At 44.9% G+C, this 22,956-nt stretch overlaps 1 protein-coding gene and 1 pseudogene across 1 annotated transcript; both read right to left on the reverse strand.

Annotated features, from left to right (window-relative positions):
• Positions 1-2,549: 2,549 nt before the first annotated feature.
• Positions 2,550-5,411, reverse strand: LOC114496914 (annotated as a pseudogene).
• A 5,459-nt stretch (positions 5,412-10,870) lies between these two features.
• LOC114497960 (olfactory receptor 2A12-like) lies at positions 10,871-17,502 on the reverse strand. The gene is made up of 4 exons (XM_028513974.2): positions 17,317-17,502; positions 16,186-16,229; positions 13,902-13,958; positions 10,871-12,096 (listed from the first exon to the last, which is right to left on the reverse strand). Exon 4 carries the CDS (start codon positions 12,082-12,084, stop codon positions 11,146-11,148), a length of 939 nt encoding a protein of 312 aa, XP_028369775.1. The 5' UTR covers positions 12,085-12,096; positions 13,902-13,958; positions 16,186-16,229; positions 17,317-17,502; the 3' UTR covers positions 10,871-11,145.
• Positions 17,503-22,956: the final 5,454 nt, after the last annotated feature.

Genomic DNA, 22,956 nt, shown 5'->3' on the forward strand with positions numbered 1-22,956 from the left:
CACCACTATTTATCATCCTTAGACAGACTTCTGTGTTTTTCCCAGCTCTACCTACCCTTTTCTAGCTCAGTGGTGATGAGCAAGTTACATCACTTCTCAGTGTTTCAGTTTCCTCATCTGGTAATGGAGAGAAAATACTATACACTGCAGAGTTGTTGGATAGATTAAATAAGATAATAATGTAAAGCATTGATCATGGTGAATAACAAATAATGTGCTCAATAATATAAGACATTGTTTGCCTTTTCTTGATTTGTAGTTTGTTATATGTATTTTGGGTATTAATTCTTTGTCTGTTACATGCATTGAATATGTTATATCTTCTTTTAGTTTATTATTTGCTTTCTTTATTGCAAAAGTCAGAGGCAAACAAAAAGAAGAAAATGACAATCATTCATTACCATAGACCTGGAGATAAGTACTGTTAACATTTTAGTGTTTATATTTCAGGCTTCATAATTTTTCATTGCTTTAATTAAAATTTTTGAAGATATACTTCTTAAATAATTTATTGTTTATTTTCATAATTTTTAAAAAGATTTTATTTATTTATCTTTAGAGAGGAAAGAGAGAGGGGGAGAGAGAGAGAAACATCAATGTGCAGTTGCTGGGGGCCATGGCCTGTGACCTAGGCATGTGCCCTGACTGGCAATGGAACCTGCGATGCCTGGTTCACAGCCCCCGCTCAATCCACTGAGCTATGTTAGTCAGGGCAATTTTCATAATTTTTAAAATTGAATTATTCAGTATGTATTCTTCTGTAACTTCATTTAATAACTCAAGAATAGATTTTGACATGTATCTATGTTGATTTGGTTTTACTGCTGAAGAATATTCTTTCCACTTTCTTGTGATGAACAGACTAGAATAACAACTTAATAAATGGAATTCAAATGAATTTATGAATTTTTTCTTTACAATTTTTCCTAAGTGAACATAGGTCAAAATTTCACTGAACTCATTAACTCATGAAGGAACCAGTAAGATATTAGGACTGGTTTAAGAAAGAATTTGACTTACAGAAATTTATGTTTTCTACTGAACATTTGCATTGTAATGAATATGAATCATGCACAGTACTGTGGGCAGGAATCATTTGCATAGCTATCAATTTTCTACACCTTCACAGCTACACCTGCAGAGCTGTAAGACATCCTAGTCCATGAAAGGTCATTTAAAGGAATACACCCCTATAAAGTCAGATAATCCTTGGAGCATCTGCTAGACAATACCAAAAGGACACCAAGAAATCTCTTTTGCCTTTTTGCAAGTCTTAGATGATGTTTTTTGGACAATACCCACCCTTTTGAGCTTCAATAATCTTCAAAGATTATTCCTAATCACAAAACACAACAGCCTGAATAAAAAAGAAATCCACAGATGCATGCCCCATAGAGAATCTTCACAACAGTATAGTTAAAGAGACTATTCTAAATGTAGCAAAGGAGGGGCCAAAGGACAGATTTTCTTTAAAAAGCTAATGACAGTCAGCATTGTTTGAAAAGCAACAATAGAAATGTGCTAAAAGAAAACAGCTAACTCATCCAAATTTTTTTTGCCAAAATAAGATTATTTTGAAAGTCATTTGAAAGTCACTAAGACTCTATGGATGTAGATTTCAAATTCATATTTTGTCCAACCCCCACCAATGGTCTCTGTCATGCCCAAAAGCTGACTTCTTTGGTAATTCCTATTTTTAGCTTCCTGGAGAAAAGATCTTTTTGCATAGCCTCCTTCTTTTCCCCCCCATCCCCTCCCCATCCCTCTCTCCCCTCCTCCTTTTTCCTCCTCCTCCTCTTCCTCCTCCTCCTCCTCTTCCTCCTCCTCCTCCTCTTCCTCCTCCTCCTCCTTCTCCTTCTTCTTCGTCTTCCTCTTTCTATGAGCACAGCTTTATTTTCAGGAAATATGGTGTTTGATGGAGATCAGTATTAAAAAAATCAAGATAGGTCAAAATGTTGAACCAGTGGTGGGGGGGATGCTTGAAGTCTCAACAAAAGGGGAAAGGAGGGAGAGAAATATCAATGTGAAAGAGAAACATCGATCAATTGCCTCTCACACACACCCAAACTGGGACCACACCCACAACCCAGGCATGTGTCCTGATCACAAATCAAACCTTTTGCTTTGAAGGACAAGGACCAACCAAGCCACACTGATCACAACAAGGATTGGATCTTAATGGGCAATTTATTCAGATGCTGGAGATCTGAGAAGACCATAGATTATGTACTCTAAAAACCCACTTAACATTTCATCTCAAGTTGACCTTTTTATAAGGAGAAGAATAGAGGAGGTAAGGGGGCTGGGAAAATGTTAATCAGTTCAGAGTTGCAGTCTGACAGCAATTTTACTAGTATTTCCTTATCTGCTAGTCAACAACTCTTTGTCTGCATCACCAGACTCCCTCCCTGGAACACAATGGCTCAGATACCACCCTGACCCACTTGCAGACACCCTGGAGTACAAAGGCTCAATTGCTTGCTGACCTCCTGGAGTCATGAAGGTCATGTATTCGAGTTCCTGAGACAAATGTTTTCCACATGCATTCATCACTTACACTTATCAACTATAACTGCAGCTAAAATCTTTAACTCCTGACTTCCCTTATCAAAAGTGGCATCCGAGGGTACAGTCTTACATGAGTTTGTTCTGCCTTTGCAGTAAGAATACTAATCACTGGTCCTCCTGTTAACACTTGCACAGGATGCAGCTCTTCTCCTGCACCAGGTTCTTGGAAGGAGGCTCTGTAAACCTGTGCAGTTTTAATGTTGACAGCATGGCCATAAATTATTGAAAGTGGTTTCATCCCTCACAGTCCTTTAATTCTGTCACACAGAATGTCACTAGGTGAATGTCATCATCTTGTCTCTCAAATTCACCAAGAAGTTGATATGTAAGTTTTTGTGACAACTGCCCCTCCTCACTGAAGCCACCACGAGGCACACGTCCATCCTTTCACACCAAGACTGGTTGGAAGAAAGTTTTATGGAGTTCATGATCAAGGGGATCTGAGTTTTGGTGTTGGTTCCATTACCATGTATCAAGCAGCTGGACCCATTCATTACCTGTGTGCCTCAGGAACACAATGTGACAAGGGGTGGCATCACCACACCCCAAAATGGAGATGAAGCCATCCTCTGGGGAAGTCCCTGCAGCTGTCTTTGCTGAACATACAGAAGGTCCTGGGGTCCCACTTGTTGAACAGACTGACCTCTGAGAAGTCTGCACCTTTCTTCCAGAAGCAGGTGCACTCAGATATGGTCCCCTGTGGGCTATGCCCCAGGGAGGGAGTCCTCCATGTAATTCTGTACTCAGAAAAATATCAGTAAAGAATGAAGATAAATCAAGACATTTACAGAATAAGAAAATTATGAAAACTTATCACCAGCAGGACAAGACACTTCTGAAGTGAGGACTTTGGAGGAAGGAAAGTAAATACAGATGGAAGGTCTGAAAGGCAAAGAAAGCCAATATGGACCTGGGCAAGGGCAAAGGAGCACTGCCTCTGAAAATCAATTTGAATAATGTTTTATGGAGTTGAATGATATGTTAAAATATTTAAAATGAGAACATTGATATCAGGTGGGTATCAATGGAAAATTATTCTAAAGTTCTTATATATTATCTTAGAGACCCTTCTCCACTTTCTTCACCTTAAATGAAAACTCATGTTTCAGGAGCCACCTCAAATATTGCCTCCTCTGTGAACTCTTTCCCACATCCCTCAGAGAAAAGAAGGAGTGAGGGGGACCCTCCTCCAGGTGGCTACATAGTTGTGTGTGTACCCTGCCCCATGCACTAGCCACAACTACATCCATCTCCATCCCTCCCAGTCCCCCACCAGCATGGGCATTGGAAGGGGCAGGACCAAGTTTTGTTCATCCTTTTGTCTCCAGTGATTACTGACCTTGATACACCACTGATACGTTTGAAAATATGTAGAATCATACAGTAGGTTAGAGAAACCATGGCCCACACAGAGAGGAACAGAGGAGCAATTCTGGAGGGCTCTCATGAAGGGGGAGATGACTGGCAGGCATGGGTGTGCCAGGGAGGAGTTGCTGAGGGTGGGACAGCAAGAGTCTTCCAGACAGCAGACTGTGACAGGGCATCCTGGCCATGTGGAGTCAGGGCTGTCTAGGGATATACAGGTGTCTGGGCTGCAGGAGAGTGCAGGGGTGAGACAGGAGAGGAAGCTGGAGACATGGGCAGAGTCAGCTCAGGGGGCTTTGATGGCAGGACAGAAAAGCTGCAAGTGAACTGTGCAGACAGGAACCAAAATGAAGGTTGTGGAGCAGGGGAGGAACGAGGTCAGAGCTGCAGGTTAGGGTGATGATTCTACCACCTGTGGGAACCCTTGTTGCCTACAGAGCCTAGTTGTTGGACTTGGGCCCTGGCACTTGAGAAGAGAGGTGGATCTCAGACCAGGAGGCCCTGAGTTCTCAGGCTGGGCAGCCAGGGGGAGTGGGTTCCAGGCCGGGCCAAGGGAAGGCTGGGAAAGGAACAGCCCTCCAGAGCTGTGAGGAGACCCTCAAGGTAGGAGGTTCCCTGTGGGGCAGGGAAAGGCCTCCAGCTCTGAGGGTCTCAGAGGGGACCTCCATCAGATGTAGCTGCACTGGACCCCACCAAGTCCTGAGCACCCACTTAGTGAAGAAAGAGGCCTGTGTAGCCAGCCCAGTGAGTGCTGCAGGGGACTCCCTGCTGGGTCAGGATCAGGAGAGGAGGACAGGGACCCAGAGAGAGACCAGTCATCATGGAGAAAGTACTGAGCCTTCACTGTGGCCACAGGAGCAGCCAGTAAAAAGGAGATAGGAGGGACTTTATCTGGGGAGTGTGGGGTACAGTAAGGCTCCAGAACTCTGGCTGTGACTTCTTGCCATTCTTCTGTACCCAAGAGGAGGGTAGTATGAGCAGGGGCAGCCTCCTGTCTCAGAAGCCAGGCTCTTGGGCTCAGCTCTCAGAGGCCTCTCCCTACTGTGGCTCTCTCCTTCTTGGCCAAGCCCCAGCCTGGGTCCTGCAGGGACACACTGGGACAAGTTCCAAGTGTAACTCCAGTCCCCTGGGCCAGCTGTACCGCCTCCTCACAAAGGATGGAGCCTGAAGTTTCTTCTGCCCTCCAGGCTGGGCTGAAGTCCTCCCTGCCCTTTGGCCAGAAACATCATGAGAGGGGAATGCAAAGTTTCTGCTGCTGCCTCACTGTCTCAGAATGGCAGAATGCAAGTTCTTCCTATTAACTCTCAGGTCCTCAGAGCTACAGTCCTTGGAGAGTGAAGTGACACAGCAGGAGCCTGGCCCCTTCTCTCCTGCTTTAGAAGAGCTTCTCACCAAGTGACCTGAAATGCCAGACAGAACACACCCTCCAGGGCTGACACCAGAGATGCCACTGGGCAGTTAAAGGCCACCATGGGCATCGTGCTTTATAAGATACATATTAAAATATCCCGACATCCCACATCCAACATAATTACTCTATCACTATATGACTGTACAGTAGGTTGTATAATCATATACCTTATATATGAGTTTAATGAGTTGCCATTGACTGATAGAATGTTATATTAATAGTCATTTAAACATTTAATATGGGGGGGTGGTCTGCCCACAGGGCTCCCCCAGCTGCCACAGATGAGAATAAGTCTACCAAGACATGGTCTGCTTGGGGAGGAAAGGTGGTGGATGTCTTAAAGGAGAAGGACCAAGAGCCTTTTCCTCAATGAGCTTTTATTAGGTTCATTTTGCAGAGGAATACAGGTAAAGCTCAGTAATCATTGTCAGGCAGTAAGGATCAAACAATAGATAACATACAAAGAACTCCGAGGGCCTATTTTGAGTCAGGGTCAGATAGCTAAAGAGCCACAAAACTTTGAGGAATAAACTCACTTCTTGCTTGGACCCTTATCATTTAATTGAGAGCATTCTACACAAAGCAGGTTTCACAGGATTTTACATATTCTTTCTTAGGCCTGATTGCCCTAGAGAACCCGTCCTTTCCAGCACAGGGCAGGACCCACCACCAGCATTGTTTCAGGCTTCAGGCATTGTCTCGGGCTTTTGTCTGGCAGGGGTAGTAAGGCAGCCAAGAGATTAGAAGAGATCTTGCAGCCAGGAGGAGGACTCAGGCTATGTCCTAGCCAAAGGGCGAGGGTCCATCACCCCTTTTGCTATAGCCCCCCAAGTCCTTCCCTGGAGCCTCCACATGACTGTGCCTGTCTTAGGTTGTTTCCCCCTTGGGGAATCTTAACCATTATTGGCTAACTGATCAAGCATTGGGGGTCAGGCAGGGTGACAAAAAAGGAGCTGAAGCAGCACCCCTGCCAGAGAGATAAACCTTGTCTCCTTAGTGGCTTACAGTCCAAAGGTCACTCACTCAGCCTTAGCCATGGGGGCTTACAGCTTCTGAAACCAGGCAGGGCGGTTCCCAACAATTTATTAGATTTTAATTTGAAGAATTAATATTTTTGAGCCCACAATCTTTTCTTTATGTCTCCAACATGTCTGTCAACCAAGAAAGCTCAAGACCCAAAATATTTTGCCTAGAATTTCTAACTATTGAAAGAGCCCTGGGCACGCCACCTGGCAAGGGGGGAGGACAATTTCATGGCTTTCAATACCCTACGCCTCCCAGGGTGCTTCATTTTCTTCCTGGAGAATGAACAGCAGATGAGGAAAAAACCTGCCCTCAAGGCCCAGTTATAGCCCCAGCAACACCTTCCCCCCAAGATTGGCACTCCACCCCCAGCTGAATCTTCCAGCCCAACCCTGCCTGGGCTGTCACAAGGGCATGGCCTGAGCATCCTTGGAGAATCAGCTGCCACAGTGGGAGCCTGCTGTTTCCTCCCTGGGCCAGAGGTGACTTGAGGAGCTTTTTCTGGCTAGGGCCTTGGGACCGGCCTCCTGCATCTGTGGGAGCCTGCCCAAAACCCCCTTCCCTGCAGGGTTATAAGTTCAGGACACAAACAGCCCCCATTCTGGGGAGAAAGTGAGGCCACTGGCTGCCTTCCATGTAGGGTCTTGCAGGAGCTCTGGGTGGAGCCCTGCTGGCTTTGCAGTTCCCACTACTGGTCAGCATATGTGTCTCTCTTTCTCTCTGTGTCTCTCTCTTTCTCATCCTCTCTCTCCCGATCTTCTTCCCTCCCTCCCTTCCTCCTCCCCATCTCTCTCTGCCTCTGTCTCTTTCCCCATGTCTATGTGACTGTGTACAGGGCTGCCTGTCTCTGCCTCTCTTTGTCTGTGTCCCTCCATTCCTTTCTCTTCCTCTGGGTTTGTTCCCTCTCTGTCTGTCTCCCCTTTGTCTTGCTTTCTATTCATCTCCATTTGTCTCTTTCTGCTTCTGTTTCTCTGCCTCCAAGTTTGGGTCCCACACCTCCGCTCCTTTTTCAGTCTCTGCTTCCTCTGAGTGAGTCTCAGCTCACTCTTTGCCTTTCTCCCACTTGCCTTCTGTTTATTGCTCCTTTTGCCTCTGGATTCGCCTGTGGCAGGTTCCTGTCTAACCATCCCCACTTCTCTCTCCTCAGCCCATTGCCATTTCTTTGATCCACAAGGCTTTTCCTCTTGCTGTGTTTCTCTGGGGCTCTCCTTGAACCTGGTTCCCTACCTATCCCTCCTCACCTTCCCACTCCCTCTGCCTCCACCAGAGCTCTCTGACTACCTGCCCTTGTCTGCCATCACCTGTCTTCTTGCTCTTGGCCTCTCTTCCAGCTCTTTGCTGGCCCAGGACACTGGACTTCCACCCGACCACCTCCTCACACCACACTCCCAGCCTGATGGCCTCTGTCTCTCTGTCTGGTCTCTGCCAGTTCCTTACTGGTCCATTTGCCCTTCTCAGCCCTCCCATGTCTCCCTCCCACAGCCCTGGCTCAGAACCCACGACTCCATGCCTCCCTCCTATTCTTCCATGAGGAGAGGAATAAACATTATTCCACCTTTTCCCTCTGTCTGAGTTCCCCCCTTCTCCTGTCCATGTCTGTTGAGCTCCCAGCCTCTGTCTTTCCCTCTTTCTTACGTGTGCCCACAGATTCTGCCTCTCTCTGCCTCCTGTGGCTTCTGTTTGTGAGTGTCTCTCTCCCTTATCAGGCCTGCCTTTTGTCGTCATTCTTCCTGCTTTTGTTGCTTTCTAGTTTTACCTGTTTCTCTGAGTCACTCTTAGCCCCTGCAGGTCTGTGCAGGTACTGCCTGGGGAGGGTGGGTGTGTCTAAGGAACAGAGAGGAAAAGGGCTGGAGAAACAGGGAGGAGAAGGCACGATCTTCAGAACCTGATAATCAGATATTATTCCAAGCAGCCTCCCCACTCCTCCACCTGCTTTTTTCACATGCAAAAAAAAAAAACCAACAACAACAAAAAAACACAAAAAACCCAAAACCAAAAACAAACAAACAAACAATTTCCTGCTCAGAGTCATGGCAGTAAATGATAAAAGAAAAATTTAAGAGTGTCTTGAGTCTCTTATCTCCTAGCCTGAAGGAGAGTAGAAATGAGAAGAGAAGATAAACACAAGGATCCAAGTGAAACAGCAGATGATTTTTCTCTGGTTTACATTACATGCTGCCAGGGCACCAGCTGACACCCGCAGTCCCAAGCCTGGCCAGCTTTGGGGCTAGAGGCTCACCCCTACCAGGACCTTGGCTTCACAAAATCCATTTCTGTCCTCTCCTTGGTTACAGGTCATAATCAAACCTGGTTGTGACAGAGTTGAAACCTAAGACTCAGAGAGGACAAGTAACTGACCTAAGACACTCAGCAAGGTGGCCAAGGAAAGCAAGAGTGCCAACCAGTCCCAAGGCTCCTCTCTGGACAAAGCACAGACTCATCAGAGTCCAAGGAGTCCTGGGGCCAGAGACCTGCCACTCACATCTTCCCTGCCTCCTCTGCCTCAGCCTGGGGGCACAAGCTGGAGATGAGGACTGGGCAGCCTCTCACACCAGGTCCTTGTTTAAGGATCTCCACCTCGGGAGCTGAGGAAGGATGTAGTTTGCAGCACAAGGTTCTCTCTGTCCCCAAGTCCCATCTTCTGACTCGTAACTCATCTTTGAGTGCCATGCTAAGTAGTGCCAGAGCCTGGACTAGGAGTTCAAGTCACTTGAAAATTCACCCTACTTCAGACACTCCTGCTGTGTGACCTTAAGCCAGTTGTCTCCCCTCTCTGGGCTTGGATAAAATGAGAGACTTGTACTAGTGGTTACCAAAGTAAGTTTCAAGGAGAATTCTACTAGTTTGAGGAACCACAGGGAGTGATGTGTGTCTGGGTAAGACGGGGTTGAGCAAAATGGTTCTGAGTTCCTTCAGATGTCTGTCTTTGACAGAGAGGTTCCAGGATATTTAAAAATTTGACAATGTATAGCTCCAAATTTTTAAGACTCCAAGTTCTGTTTCCAAAACCCATGCAGTCATCCTGTGTCTACCCATCTCTAAACTGTGCCAGTTAGAGCATCTGTGCTCAAGTGAAATTATCTTAGAAAGGGAAAAATACTATTTTAGTACTACTTGTTTCTGTTTGTTTGCATTTTTATTTCCCTTTCCTTCTTGTTTCTAATAAAATCCACTTTGGAAAACTACAGGCTGTCTTGGGTGATCTCAAGGAAAAGGGACTCTGTCCACTTAAGAGTGAGGGAAATTAGACAGGGGAGTGGCCGTATCATTACCCCCAGAGGCAAAAGTTAGCTTGGTGGGACCTGTCATGAAACTGTGCTTATTTCTCATAGAACATTTACAAGTGTAGAATGTGTTCTTCCAGGCCTTACCAATCTCAGGGTCATGTTACTGGATCACCCATCTTTACTGGCTTTTACCTTTGCTTGTTGTTGCAGGAACTTCAGCATCCAACAAAGCAATCCCCACGATGCTCTGGGACATATCCCATAAGCTAACATGCAGCCCCCTCAGGTTCTTCTTTCCTGGCCCCTTGCTGATGCACAGACCTGTAAAACTCCTTGCACAAAAATAATAAGCTGTGCTGGCCAGAACTATTGAATGTGAAGGCCTGTGCCCTCCATGAGAGCCCATGGCTACAGGTGCACAATGTCCTCAAAGACACTATTCTACTCCACTGCCCAGGAGCTGTTGTGCCGTATGAATAATGGAGCCAAAGTGAAAAGCAGATAATAAAACAGGGTCTATAACTTCAACATGCTTATAAGCATCCAAAAAAATATAATCAACATAGAAAGCTCTCATGAATAGGTAAGGAAAATACAAACACCCCAGAATAATGGGAACAGATATGAACAGTTCACAGAAGAAATGCAAGTTATCAGCAAGCATATGGGAAATCCCACCACAGCAGGCACCAAAGAAATGCAAAGAAGAACACCAGTGAGATACCACATCTCCCCTTTGAAACTGGATAGTTTTCACACAAGGAAATCAGGGTTGACTGGAAGACAATAAAACACAGACTTTCACACATTGCTGGTGGGAGCATAAATTGATCTTTTTTTTCTGCAAAAAAATCTGGCTTTATGTATTAAGAACCTTAAATACTTTGGCCTAATACTTCCAGTTTTAGGGCATTTACCAAATTTACACTCATATTCCAACACCCAGCAGAAATATGGACTCATCTGTGAAGCCTGGCCAACCACCCCATCATTCCTTCAGTGTGCTTCCAGCAGCATGCTTAGTATCTTAGGCATCCCTGTCTTAGAACTTATTTCTCACCCACTACACTGGACTTGGGTTATCCATGCCTGCATCCACCGGAACTAGCATTTGATCTGACATACAGTAAGCATCAATGAACATTTGCCATTGGTGATTCCTAATAGCATGTATACCATTATAAGATGGTAATGAATCTTTCTCAAGATTCAGACACAGAGCATACCCCAAAGCCCATTCCCTGTGCCTCAGCAAATGATTTTAATGGCTCTTCTGTTAACTACTAAGTTGACAAAAATGTCCCTTCTTTCGTTAACTACAAAGATTCTAGAACAAAAGGGTACTGGAAGACTGATGTGCCTAGAAGACATTTCATGGTATTCATCTGTCAGCCAAATCATGGGCTGTCTCCCAAGGACCAGTATCGTGTCAAGATTAGAGCTGAGCAAGGGAGGTATGTACTGGTGCTACTGAGTATGTGAATGAGTGTTGGTGCACTGAGTGTGCATCATGAGTCTTGTTTCTCTGTCCCCCACTATCCTTCCAGGGCCTCATTCTGGGGCTCTGCCCCAGCCTGTCACCTTGAGGAATGCCCCCTTCACATCTTTATTTCGGAGGCTATAGATGATGGGGTTGAGGAAAGCAGAGATGACATTGTAGAACAGGGCCAACTTTTTGTCTTCCTCTGGGCTGGCCTCAGAGCCAGGCCTCATGTACATGAGCAATACGGGCACACAAAACATGGTGACCACAGTGATATGGGAGGCACATGTGGAGAAGGCCTTCAGCCGCCCCTGGGCTGAACGGATCCTCAAGATGGCAACTAAGATGTTGACATAAATGACAAGGATAACGAAAAGTGGAACCAGGGTGGAACTAAAGCCTAGAATGAAGTCTACTCGGTCATTGACTGAGGTGTCTGCACAAGCCAGTTTTAAGATTGCTGGGACTTCACAGAAGAAGTGGTTGATCTTGTTGGGGCCACAGTAGGGCAGACGCATGGCAAACACAGTGTAGAGAAGAGCAGAGATGACACCCCAGAGTCCACAGCAAAAGACCATTAAACCACACAACAGAGGGCTCATGATGACCTTGTACCTAAGTGGGTGGCAAATGGCCACATACCTGTCTATAGACATGATGGCAAAAAGCCAGGACTCAGTGATGCCTAGCAACAAGAATATGTACATTTGGGCTACACAGCGGGCAAAAGAGATGGTCTTCTTCTGGTTGGTCATATGTGCCAACATCTGGGGCACAGTTGTAGTGGTGTAGCACAGATCCAACAGGGAAAGGATGCCAATAAAGAAGTACATGGGTGTGTGGAGGCGCGAATCCAGGCAGATGAGGATACTGATAGTGCTGTTGCCCAGAATAGTCAACAGATAGATCATCAGGAAGGCTGAGAAGAGCAGAGGCATGATCCTGGGACTGAAGGAGAAGCCCAGAAGGATGAATTCAGTCACATGGGACTGGTTAATCTCTTGCATTGTGTTCCACTACTAAATGAAAAAGAAAGACACCAATTCTGACAGAGGACTAGCTAAACTATGCAACAGAGTGAGGGTTACTGATGGGATTGTGGTGATGGTCAGTGTCCAGTTATGATGAAACACCATGCTCCCCCTCAACATGACAGCCCATTTCACCTGCTCTTGTGTACTGCCACCACTCCCAGGGATTTTAGGAGGAGGAAGGAGCTTTCACATGTGGTCCAGGCTCTGCCTCTGACCCACCAGTAATTACCCATCTCGGCCTCAGTTTCCCCAGCTGTGAAATAAAAGCACTGGACTAGCTGATCTCCACTTTGCCTTAGCATCTTCCTCTGAGTCAAACCACCAAGTGTTTAGAGGTAAATATTGGTGTACATACTTCATAAGGTTCAGCATATTTTAGTGAGAGAAGCTCCTTGTTCCTGTTGAAGACATCAGTTTATGTTCCACTCTAATTTTACCCTCAATGTGCCCCAGCTCAGGACAGCTCTCTGACCACCCACCCACCCCATCACACATCATGGTGTGTTAGAAGGAATGCTGAGTTCTGAGTCTTGGCTCTATAATTGACTGAGTAAATGACCTTGAGCAAGCCCTTTACCTGGCTGTCTAACCCTTGGAGACTACTTCCTCAAATACAAAATGAGAATAATTGTCACTTTGTTACAAGTTTGCTGCAAAGATTGGGTGATGTTTTGGCATAAAAAGCATGACACAGAAGGTCTAACATGTGGCAGATGCCTAAAAAATATTCATTGCATTTCTGGGTGGTTCTCTATACACAGGACTGGGATTCGGGTCCAAGGTATGCCAGTTAAGATCCTGGGAAATACCACATTGTATATGATGCTCAAGTTTTCACACTTTCAGATGCCCACGTTCTGTTGCGCATCCCAGCAATTCATTTACACTTTTGACCTCTTACTGACCTTTGGCTCTTTCTCAACTGAAGCTCCCTGAGGCTTCTTTCTTCCTGAAAAATAAGGAGAAGACAGCCTTACTGGAGAGATGCCATGTGCATCATGGGTACTTAGGGAATGGGAGTGATCTTGATGCTGTCCGTATTATTTCTCCTCCTGGCACCAATTTTTCTGACCCAACCTACTTGTTCTGCAGTCTGCATGTTCTCCTTTGGAACAGCACGAATGAATCTTCATAAGAATCCATGCCTATATTTACTTATAATATTTAATACTCACGTGAGGATATATTTATTCATTTCAGAGAGAGAGAGAAACACTGAGGTGAAGAACATTCATTGGTTGCCTCCCATACATGCCCTGAACTGGGGATGAAACCTACAACCTAGGTATGTGCCCTGACTGCGAACAGAACCATGACTTTTTGTGCATGGGACAATGCTCCAACCAAGAGAGTCATTTGGCCAGGCAAACATGTGTTTACATTTAATATATCAGATGATTTCTTGACTTTGGCCAAAGGACTAAACATACTTTCAACCTCCTCTGTGCCAGGTATTTTTCTAAGACCTTCTCAGAGATTACCCCACAACTTTCAGCTAGCTGGCAGATAACTGTTTTTTATTAAATTCCTACCTTTCACCAAAGGGCCTTTGTAGGTTGCATTGTCTCCATAGGCTGGCCTTCATTTCTGCATAAAATACAGTGGTGTTTGGGCCAGGTGGTCTCAAAGGGAAAGGAAGCACACGGCAGCATGGAAGGGCATGGGGTTTGTAGACAGTGGGCTCTGCTGGAGTCCTGCCTCTGGTTTCACCTACTATGTCATCTTGTGTCGTTAGCACCCTTTTTAGACCTCAGTTTTCTCACCCATAAAACAGAAATACAATCACCCACCTTGTAAGCCACATTCTTCTTGAGAAGAGTAATTTCAAAGATGTAAGAATCTCCTACCTGGGGGTCAAGAGTCAGAAAACATGCTGCCACTTGTAACTTTTCATTTTTTTTACATACAGCCAATGAATGGGCTTGCTCTTTAAGAGTCTGGTGTTAATGGATATTTAACCTGACTGAACCACATGTGAAGGCTAAGGGCAAGTGGAACAAACTCTCTATAAAGCAGAAACATGTGCCCAAGGATGCTGTTCTGCAACCAAGACCTCTGGTGAGAAACTTGGGCTTCTTGAACTCCTGGGTCCCCATCATCATTCCTCCAACACTCCTGTGAGTAAAACACTCTTCACTAGGAAAAAATTTCCTGAAACTCAGGGCTAGGAACCAGAGACCACATGTGAGGGAAAACAATGGGCAACCTCATTACCCACCATGGTGAGCCTGGCCTCTGTGCCTCCATTTGGGTTAAAAATATGGAAATCAACTTTTGGCCTGTACCCTACAATGTACCTTGACATTCCTTCTCTCACTGAGTCTCATGAGGGCTCTGTGAGAAGTACGGGGTGTGGATCATTCTCTCCATCTCACAGATGGAGAAGCTGAGGCTCAAGGAATATGTGGGATAAATCGAATCTGACTCATTCTGCAGCTGCAGTAAGGTTTCCCATGAGCAGCAAAACAATATCTAACCAGAACTCCACCAATATGAATCCAAAATTTACTGAAATGGTTTTTGGCCTGGATTCTTAAAAATGAAAGAGAAATCACAAAGGCAAAGAATCTCGGGTTGGCAGAAACTGATGGCATCTCTAAGATCAGGCAGTCATGCCAGTCAGAAAATTGGGAAAATTTCCTCATTTCCTTTCTCATTTCCCTACATCCTATCTGTCCCCAGGTTCCATTGCCACCACCCCCACAGTGCCTCTCATACTCTTCTCCATCCCCTTCCAATTCCACTGCCATTATCTAGTTCAGACACTGGTAGTTTTTCCTCACTTCAATTTCATCTCAGTTCTCCAGCTGGATCTTTGATCACCCCTTGTTATCTGACGGTTTGCAGAGCACCCTTTCTAAAACAAAAATTGGATGGGGCCACTGCTTCAATCCTGCAATGTCTCCCTTGCCTAAAGGGAAAAGGCTAAGAGTGTTAGACCAAATCCCTGGCTTTGCTCCTTAAAGCCAGACCCAGTTTTGGTCATCAGACTCCAGGGCAGGTCAGACACTTTAGAGAAATCTTTGGCTGCTGTAAGGGCTGACACAGAAAGCATTATAGTGACCCAAGGGGCCGTGTACAGAGAAGAGATGTAGGAAGAAGATGGATCCCAGGTCACCATGGGAGTTCATCCCAGTGTTAAGACTGGAACCAAGATTCTACGCTACCAGCTGGTCAGCTCCTTGGACTCTCTCTTAGCTCAAGACAGCAGGTCCATGTTAACTTGGAAATTCCACAGGTCCAACACATCCCCACTGAGCAGCTTGGCTTCAGCATACATAATGTTATTGTTTCCCATTGCTTAATACAGAGCCTGGCACACAGTAAGACCCAATAATGCTTACTGAATGAGCTATAGGCCAGGAGAAAGGAGAAAGAAAAGAGTATAGAGATTGTCTCTATCCCTACACTTTTCCCTCATGTTACTCAAATATCTGGAGAAAATTATGTGTGTCTGGGGGTCTCAAGGCCCCTGGAGAAATCAGGCACAAGCCGGTTGAAGGAGGAGGATTCAGAGAGTTGGCACCAAGTACAGTGAGTCTCTAGCATTTCTTTCCACTCCTATGCAAGCTGATAAGTAATAATATAAAATATTATTTTCAATAATACAGAAATTCATCAATTTCATAATAATATTATATAACTCTACCTAATAATATAATTACTTTAGCAATTTAATATATTATATTGTTGTAACAGCTTACTCTGGCCAAGCACAATGACATGTGCTTTACATGCATTATTTTATTTTATCCCCATAATTGGGGTGATAGTTGAAAGATTGAACAGTAATTGTGGGCACCTTCCAATCAGAACAGACACCTGTCACAGGAGACAGGGGGAGCTGTACCTGAATGCCTGCATGCTGAACATGCGCCCTGCACAGAGCCCCCATAGCTGCTGTACCCATTTTACAGATAAGGAAAGCAGTGACACAACCTGCCCACGGACACACCCACATCCAACTACAGAGCCTGTACTCATAACCACCAGGTGCCACTGAGCATCCATGACAAGAATGTGGTTGGACTGGCCTGCCTGAAAACAGGTCCTCCTTCTTCCCCCACCACTTACTTGATCACTTGCTCTCTCATTTCCTGCCTTCTCCAGGGTAGAATCTGAAATGAAAAAGCAGGAAAAGGAGAAGCAGAAATCATGGCCAAAATCCAATGTGAATGGAGCTGAGGCAGGCAACTTGACCAAGCAGGTGCAAGGGGGCAGTGATGCCAGTCTGCTGGTGCACATTCTATGCAGAGAGACACTGTCATATGCCTACCCTCTCTGAGGCCTCATGTTCCCACTTGCCCTCTGCACTATGGCCTCCTTGTTCCCAGGAAGCTGCATGAAGGGAGGGTCAGAGGCCAGGCAGGTGCTGCCAGAGCTGCCTCTTCTCCATGTCCCCCTATGCCTTGTCCCACAACCCCTAGAACCCTCAGTGCTGCCAAAGAAGAGGAGAGAGCTCTGGCTCTGGGCATGAGGATACCCAGGAGTACCCTCCTCTGAGGCCCTTTGGTGATGGGCTGGGGAGCTGAGGGAGTGAGCCACAAAAATCCAGAGGATCTGGAGATCCTGAGAGAGGAAGACAGAGCAGGTGTAACCAGGGTCTGAGGTGGCAGAACCCATCTATGAGCAGCAAAGATGCACTAGAGTTCAGACCAGAGAAACAGACTGGGCAGAATAGAGACAGAGTCACAGCAGGAAGAATCAACATACACAGATGGGCAGACAAGGAGACACAGAGGACCAGAGAGGCAGGAAACAGTGCCACTAGCCTGGAAAGGGCTGGAAACTGAAGACAGAATCCTCAGGTCAGAGAGGAGCCTGGACCCTGGCCAGAGGGAGCAGGTGTTGGTCCTCAGGGGTCCCTGGTGGGTGGGCTGCAGCAGCTGCCACCTTCACTCACCCACTACTTCCACAGCACACTTTACATGGATGCTTGAAAGTGCAAGCTCCCTAGCGCCACAGACAGAGGCTGCTTCAGAGTAGGAGCCTGCCCCAGCCCTGTACCCACAACTCTGGTCTTCCCCTTCCACCCTTTCTTGTACTAAACTAAAAAAAGCAAATATTTGTCCCTTCTGACACCAGTGGTGTGCCCTCTAAAGCAATCTTCTGCCCCATATCTGCCTCTTTACCCTTCCATCTCTAACCACACTCTCTTCTCTCCCCCAGAACCCACAGGCTGTATTACAAGGCAGTAGCCCTCACCTGCCCTACTTTTCCTCATGAGGGTATGTGGGGTTATCTGAGTCACCAAGTCTCCTCCTGATAAGCCCTCATGCCCTGCTCCCATCCATCTTGCCCAGGCTGAACCTCCCTCATCCAGTATCTTTAATGCCAGGCTGCAGCCCCAGCAGGCACCTTCCCCTGGCAGCACAGGGACAGCCCCGCCCTTTGCTCAGCAAGAGCAACCTCTGGGGAAGCAACTGTGCACAGGGGACCCAGAGATGTTTCATCAGACAGACACAGAGTCACTGAAACCTGGTGAAGTCACAGCTTCCCAGAGCCTCAGCTTCCTCACTGTAAAAGGGGGCTGGTTTTCCCATGTCATAACAATACTTACCATTGGGCTTGTTTGTTTTATTCTGAGTAGTCATTATAGATCAGATATTTATACTAAATCCTTATATTATTATTTTCCCTGTTTTATTTTATTTTTATAATTGTTTTTATTGTTCAATTACAGTTGTCTATATTTACTCCCTCCCCACCACTCCACCTGCCATCCCAGCTAAACCCACCTCCTTCTTTTGCTTCCATCCCTCTTGGTTTGGACTAGGTGTCCTTTATAGATGTTCCTGAAAACCCTTCCTCTCTTCCCACCATTATCCCCTCCCACCTCCTCTCTGGTTACTGTCAGATTGTCCTTAATTTCAATGTCTCTGGTTATATTCTGCTTGCTTTTTCTTTTCTTGATTAGGTTCCAGTTAAAGGTGAGATCATATGGTATTTGTTCTTCACCGCCTGGCTTATTTCACTTAGCATCATGCTCTCAAGTTCCATCCATGCTGTCACAAAGGGTAGGAGCTCCTTCTTTCTCTCTGCTGCAGAGAATTCCATTGTATAAAATTCCCTGTAGTTTTTTGATGCATTACATTACTGATGGGCACTTTGGTTGCTTCCAGCACTTGGCTATCATGGATTGTGCTGCTATGAACATTGGGGTGCATAGGTTCTTTTGGATTGGTGTTTCAGTGCCCTTAGGATATAATCCCAGCAGTGCAATTGCTGGGTCAAAAGGCAGTTCCATTTTTAGTTTTCTGAGGAAATTCCATACTGTTTCCACAGTGGCTACACCAGTCTGCATTCCCACCAACTGTGCACTAGGGTTCTATTTTCTCCACATCTTCTCTAACTCTTGTGTGTTGATTTGTTTATGATGGCCATTTTCACTGATATGAAGTGGTGTCTTTTTTGTGGTTTTAAACTGCATCTTTCAGATGGCTAGTGATGCTGAACACCTTTTCATATATCTCTGGGCCCTCTGTATGTCCTCCTTGGAGAAGTGTCTGTTCAAGTCTTTTGGCCATTTTTTAATTGGGTTGTTTGTCTTGCTGGAGTGGAGTCATGTGAATTCTTTATATATTATGGAGATCAAACCCTTGTACAAGGTATCACTGGCAAATAAGTTTTCCCATATAGTTAGTCCTCTTTTCATTTTAATGCTGTTTTCTGTAGCCAGGAAGAAATCTTTCAATTTGATGAGGTCCCATGTGTTGATTATTCCCTCTATGTCCCTTGCTTTAGGGGACATATCAGTGAAGATGTTGCTGGGTGGAATATCTGAGATTTTCCTGCTGATGTTTTCCTCTAGGACTTTTATGGTATCACAACTTATATTTAAGTCTTTTATCTACCTTGAGTTGGTTTTTGTGTATGGTATAAGTTGGTGGTCGAGTTTCATTATTTTATTTTTTTTGCATGTAGCTATCCAGATCTCCCAACACCATTTGTTGAAGAGGCTATTTTTAATCCATTTTATGCTTTTTCCCCCTTTGTCAAATATTAATTGACCATAGAGACTTGGGTTCTTTATCCCTATTTTATAGATATAGAAATGGAAGCTTGGAGTCTTAAGCAGGCTGCACAGAGCTAGGATCCTGAACACGGTTTTGCCTGGCCACACAGGCTATGCTTCTGACCAGTGCTGAACCCAGTACACAATCCAGCACAGGCCAGAACAGAGGCAGGCAGCCTCTCAGGCAGGAAGAATAGAGCCACTGTGGAGGAGGAGGTGGTGGCTTACACATTTAGACCCAAGAGCATAACTGTTGAGGGCAGTGGGCTCTTCTGGGGATTTGGTTATATACACATTCTTCCAGGGATAAGAAAGGAAAAGGGGAAAGGGACCAACATTTATTGTGCACCTTCTATGTGCCCAGCAGAGGCATCAAGTCATTTAATTCTCCAACTACTCTGTGAAAGAAGCACATTATTTCCACTTTATAGATGAGGACATTGTTGTTCAGATGTAAAAAGACTTGTCCAAGGTCACACAGCTGCTTGAGGCAGCTGAGATCCCAGTCTAGGTCTTTCTGGCTGTAAAGTGCCTCCAACACACTCTGTTTGTGTTGAGGGTCGTGACAAGATGGCACCACCTAAATGTCTAGCCTGGAGAAGGGCTCCCCTCAACTTTTCTGACCCCCTCAAGTTGGACTCCAGCTTTTCTGGGAGTTGAGTTGTTCATGAGGCCTCTGCCTCAACTTTGGGGTGGTAGAGCCTGAGAGACACAGAGCACCCTGACTCTCAGTCTGGAGACCATTCTACTGTGGGTTCTTTGATACACAGGGCAATTCCTGATAGAACCTGCCACGTTTTCTAAGTGAAGTAATCTATGTTCATCATAGAAAATTCGTAAAGATAGGAAGGAAGGAAGAAGAATGTAGTTACTCTGTAGTTCCTTCCATACAACAAAGCAAACTTTGTTCCATTTCTCTCTAATCCTTTCTATACCTAAATGAAAGTGACACCTTCCCTCACTGATGTTATACTTTACATACAATTTTAATGTGACACATACTAGTTGAGTGACTATTCACTGCCCCTTTCTTTGCTAATAAGACCATGTTCCTGCCAACAACGTTTGTTTGGGGGCCAGTGATACTGAACTGTCTGAGTCCAAATGACATTTCCATGTCTCTCTTACCCAGAATCCCTTCCAGCTAAGCCAGTTGTGGAACCTAATCTTCTTCCATGAGACAAAATGAAACCTCAACTAAAGAGTCTTTATGGAAATATTTATTTTCTTTAAAAAAAATGAAAAAAAATAACCCTTGACCAATAAAAAAAAAGAAAATATTTATTTTCTTAACAAAGGGAGAGAGTGACTGTGATACAACCTCTTCTCCCAAGTCCCCTTTCTCTTAGCATGAATACAGATGTCATGGCTGGAAATGAGCAAGCCATCCTGAGACCACAAGGAGAACAGTGCAAAGAAGCAGAGGGGGGTTCTCTCACACACATAATCCAGCTGTGAGATAACCCAAGTAGCTGCTTGTCTCAAGACTGCTTGTGATGTGAAAAATATTAATATCTACATATCTAAACCACTGTTAGTTAGGTTTTCTGTTTTAGCCAGGAAAATCCTAATGTATTAAGTCTTCTGTCTTTTCAAAAACTTGATATTCTATGATAAGCTTTTTATGCTCATCTCAGACTTCCAACCTCCAAAACTGTGTGAAATAAAAGTTTGTTGTTTAAACCATCCAGTCTATGGTATTCTGTTTCAGCAGCCCATGTTGACGGAGGCCAAGGGGGCTGATGTGCACAGAGCAAAGCACTGGAGAGAAGCACTGTACATAACGGGAGACCCCTTGAGGTCTGAGAAAGTCCACTCCGGTCCACACTGAGTACAGATTTGTGGTGGATGTGTGTGTGAAAACCACCAGAGGATGGAGGGGTGGAGGGGCTATCAGAAGGATAACAGAGGAATTTTATAAATAACTTTATTCCGAAAAATCAGATAACTTAGATAAAACATTCAAATTCATTAAAAGACATTGCTTTAAAAGAAAGAGGTTATTTGATTAGTCATATATTTATTTTTCAAACTGAATGTGAAATTAGAACCTTTTCACAAAGCAAACTGCAGGGGGTGATGTGCTGGGTAGAGGAGAGCAAAGGAGAAAAGTTGGAACAACTGTAATAGAATGACAATAAAATATTTGAAAAGAGAAACCTCCAGATCTATATGGATTCACCTGTAAATTCCAGCAATCCTATGAGGAAGAAATGCTTGCAAGTCTGTACTAATTCTCCTAAACAATTTAGGCAGAGGGAGAAGCTCCCAGCTCATTCTGGGATGTTGGCACCCCTCTGAAAATGAAATGAAATGAAAGGAAAGGAAATGAAAACCAAAGATATTACAAGCAAAGGAAACTGCAGACCCATGTCCCTCATGAACGCAAATGCAAAAATTCTCAAAACATTTTAAACATTGAATCCAACTCTATATATGAAAGGTTGCTATAGCATGTGCAACTGTTAGGTGAACATAAACTGAGCTGAGAAGCAGAGAAGCCTGCTGGGATGAAAACAGGCTTCAGAAGGACACAGTCTGGGCTCCAGCACCCCCTGGACTACTTCCGAGCTGTGTTACCTCAGAGGGTGGTAATGATATCAAGAGTTTATCAAGAGTATATCAAGAGTTTATCAAGGTGATGATTTCTTCTATTTCTTGAACACATGCTATGTTCATGGTGTCATGTGCTTAAATACTTCACCTCACTTAATCCTCAGAGCAATCATGTGAAGTTCCCATTATTGTCCAAATTTTACAGTTTAAGAAACTAAGGGAAAAGGGTTGGCCATCTGAGCAAGGTTGCAGTACTCCCAGAGCCCTACACTGTGCCCTGAAATGGACACTGGGACATCTTGCCCTCTTGTGGCACCTGTTGCAGGTGACAGATGGCAGTGAGATAGATGGGAGTGAAGTCCACTTCCACCTGTACACAGGGGAAACACCTAGCTGATTTTCTGAGGAACAGAGTGAACAGAGAGCAGTACTCCAGGATATATGAAGATTGGAGACCAAAATCTGTAGAGGATATTAAAAATCAGATGAGTAGGTGGAAGCTGTGAACACCAGGATACCTGCTGGAAGAGGAAACCCACCAACAAAGGAACCACCAACAGATAACAACAAAAGAAGGTGAAGAAGGGAGTGGAAGCCACACTAACTCAATCTAGAACCTATCTGGAAATACAACTAAATGATGGAGAAATTACTCAGAACAAACAACTGAACAAGAGCAAGAGAGAACCCTCAAAACCTTGTACACAGGGTACAACCAGCCTCAACACAACCTGCCCACACCTGCACAACAGAATACAAGAGGTGAGGGTGGAGTGACCATCACTAAACCATCTGGAGGGAGGGACCCACCAAAGAAAGACCCAACAACAATCAAAACCCAAAGATATACAGAGAACCAACATAAATGACAGCTCAAGACCCGTGAGCTCAGGAGATGGGGAAGCCTGCACCACTGAATCTCACAGGTCTTCTACCATAGAAGTTCATACCATAAACTCAGGGAGTCAGAACAGATCAATTTCAGAAGCAGAGGCTAACAAGTAGAGTGTCACAAACAATGGAACACAAAGAAACAGTCCCCACATGAAAGGAAAGGAGGAAGCTTCAGAAAGAATGCTAAATGAAATAGAGGCAAGTCAACTATAAGATATTGAGTTCAAAGCAATGGTTATAAGGAAGCTCAATAAGCTCACAGAGAATTACCAAAAACTACAGGGAAACTACAATGAATTCACTGCAGACTACATCAATATGAAAAAGAAAATAGAAATGATCAAAAAGGGCCAAGAGAAAATGAAGAATACAATTTCTGA

This window comes from Phyllostomus discolor, chromosome 5 (genome assembly GCF_004126475.2).
Source record: "Phyllostomus discolor isolate MPI-MPIP mPhyDis1 chromosome 5, mPhyDis1.pri.v3, whole genome shotgun sequence".
NCBI classification, from domain to species: domain Eukaryota; kingdom Metazoa; phylum Chordata; class Mammalia; order Chiroptera; family Phyllostomidae; genus Phyllostomus; species Phyllostomus discolor.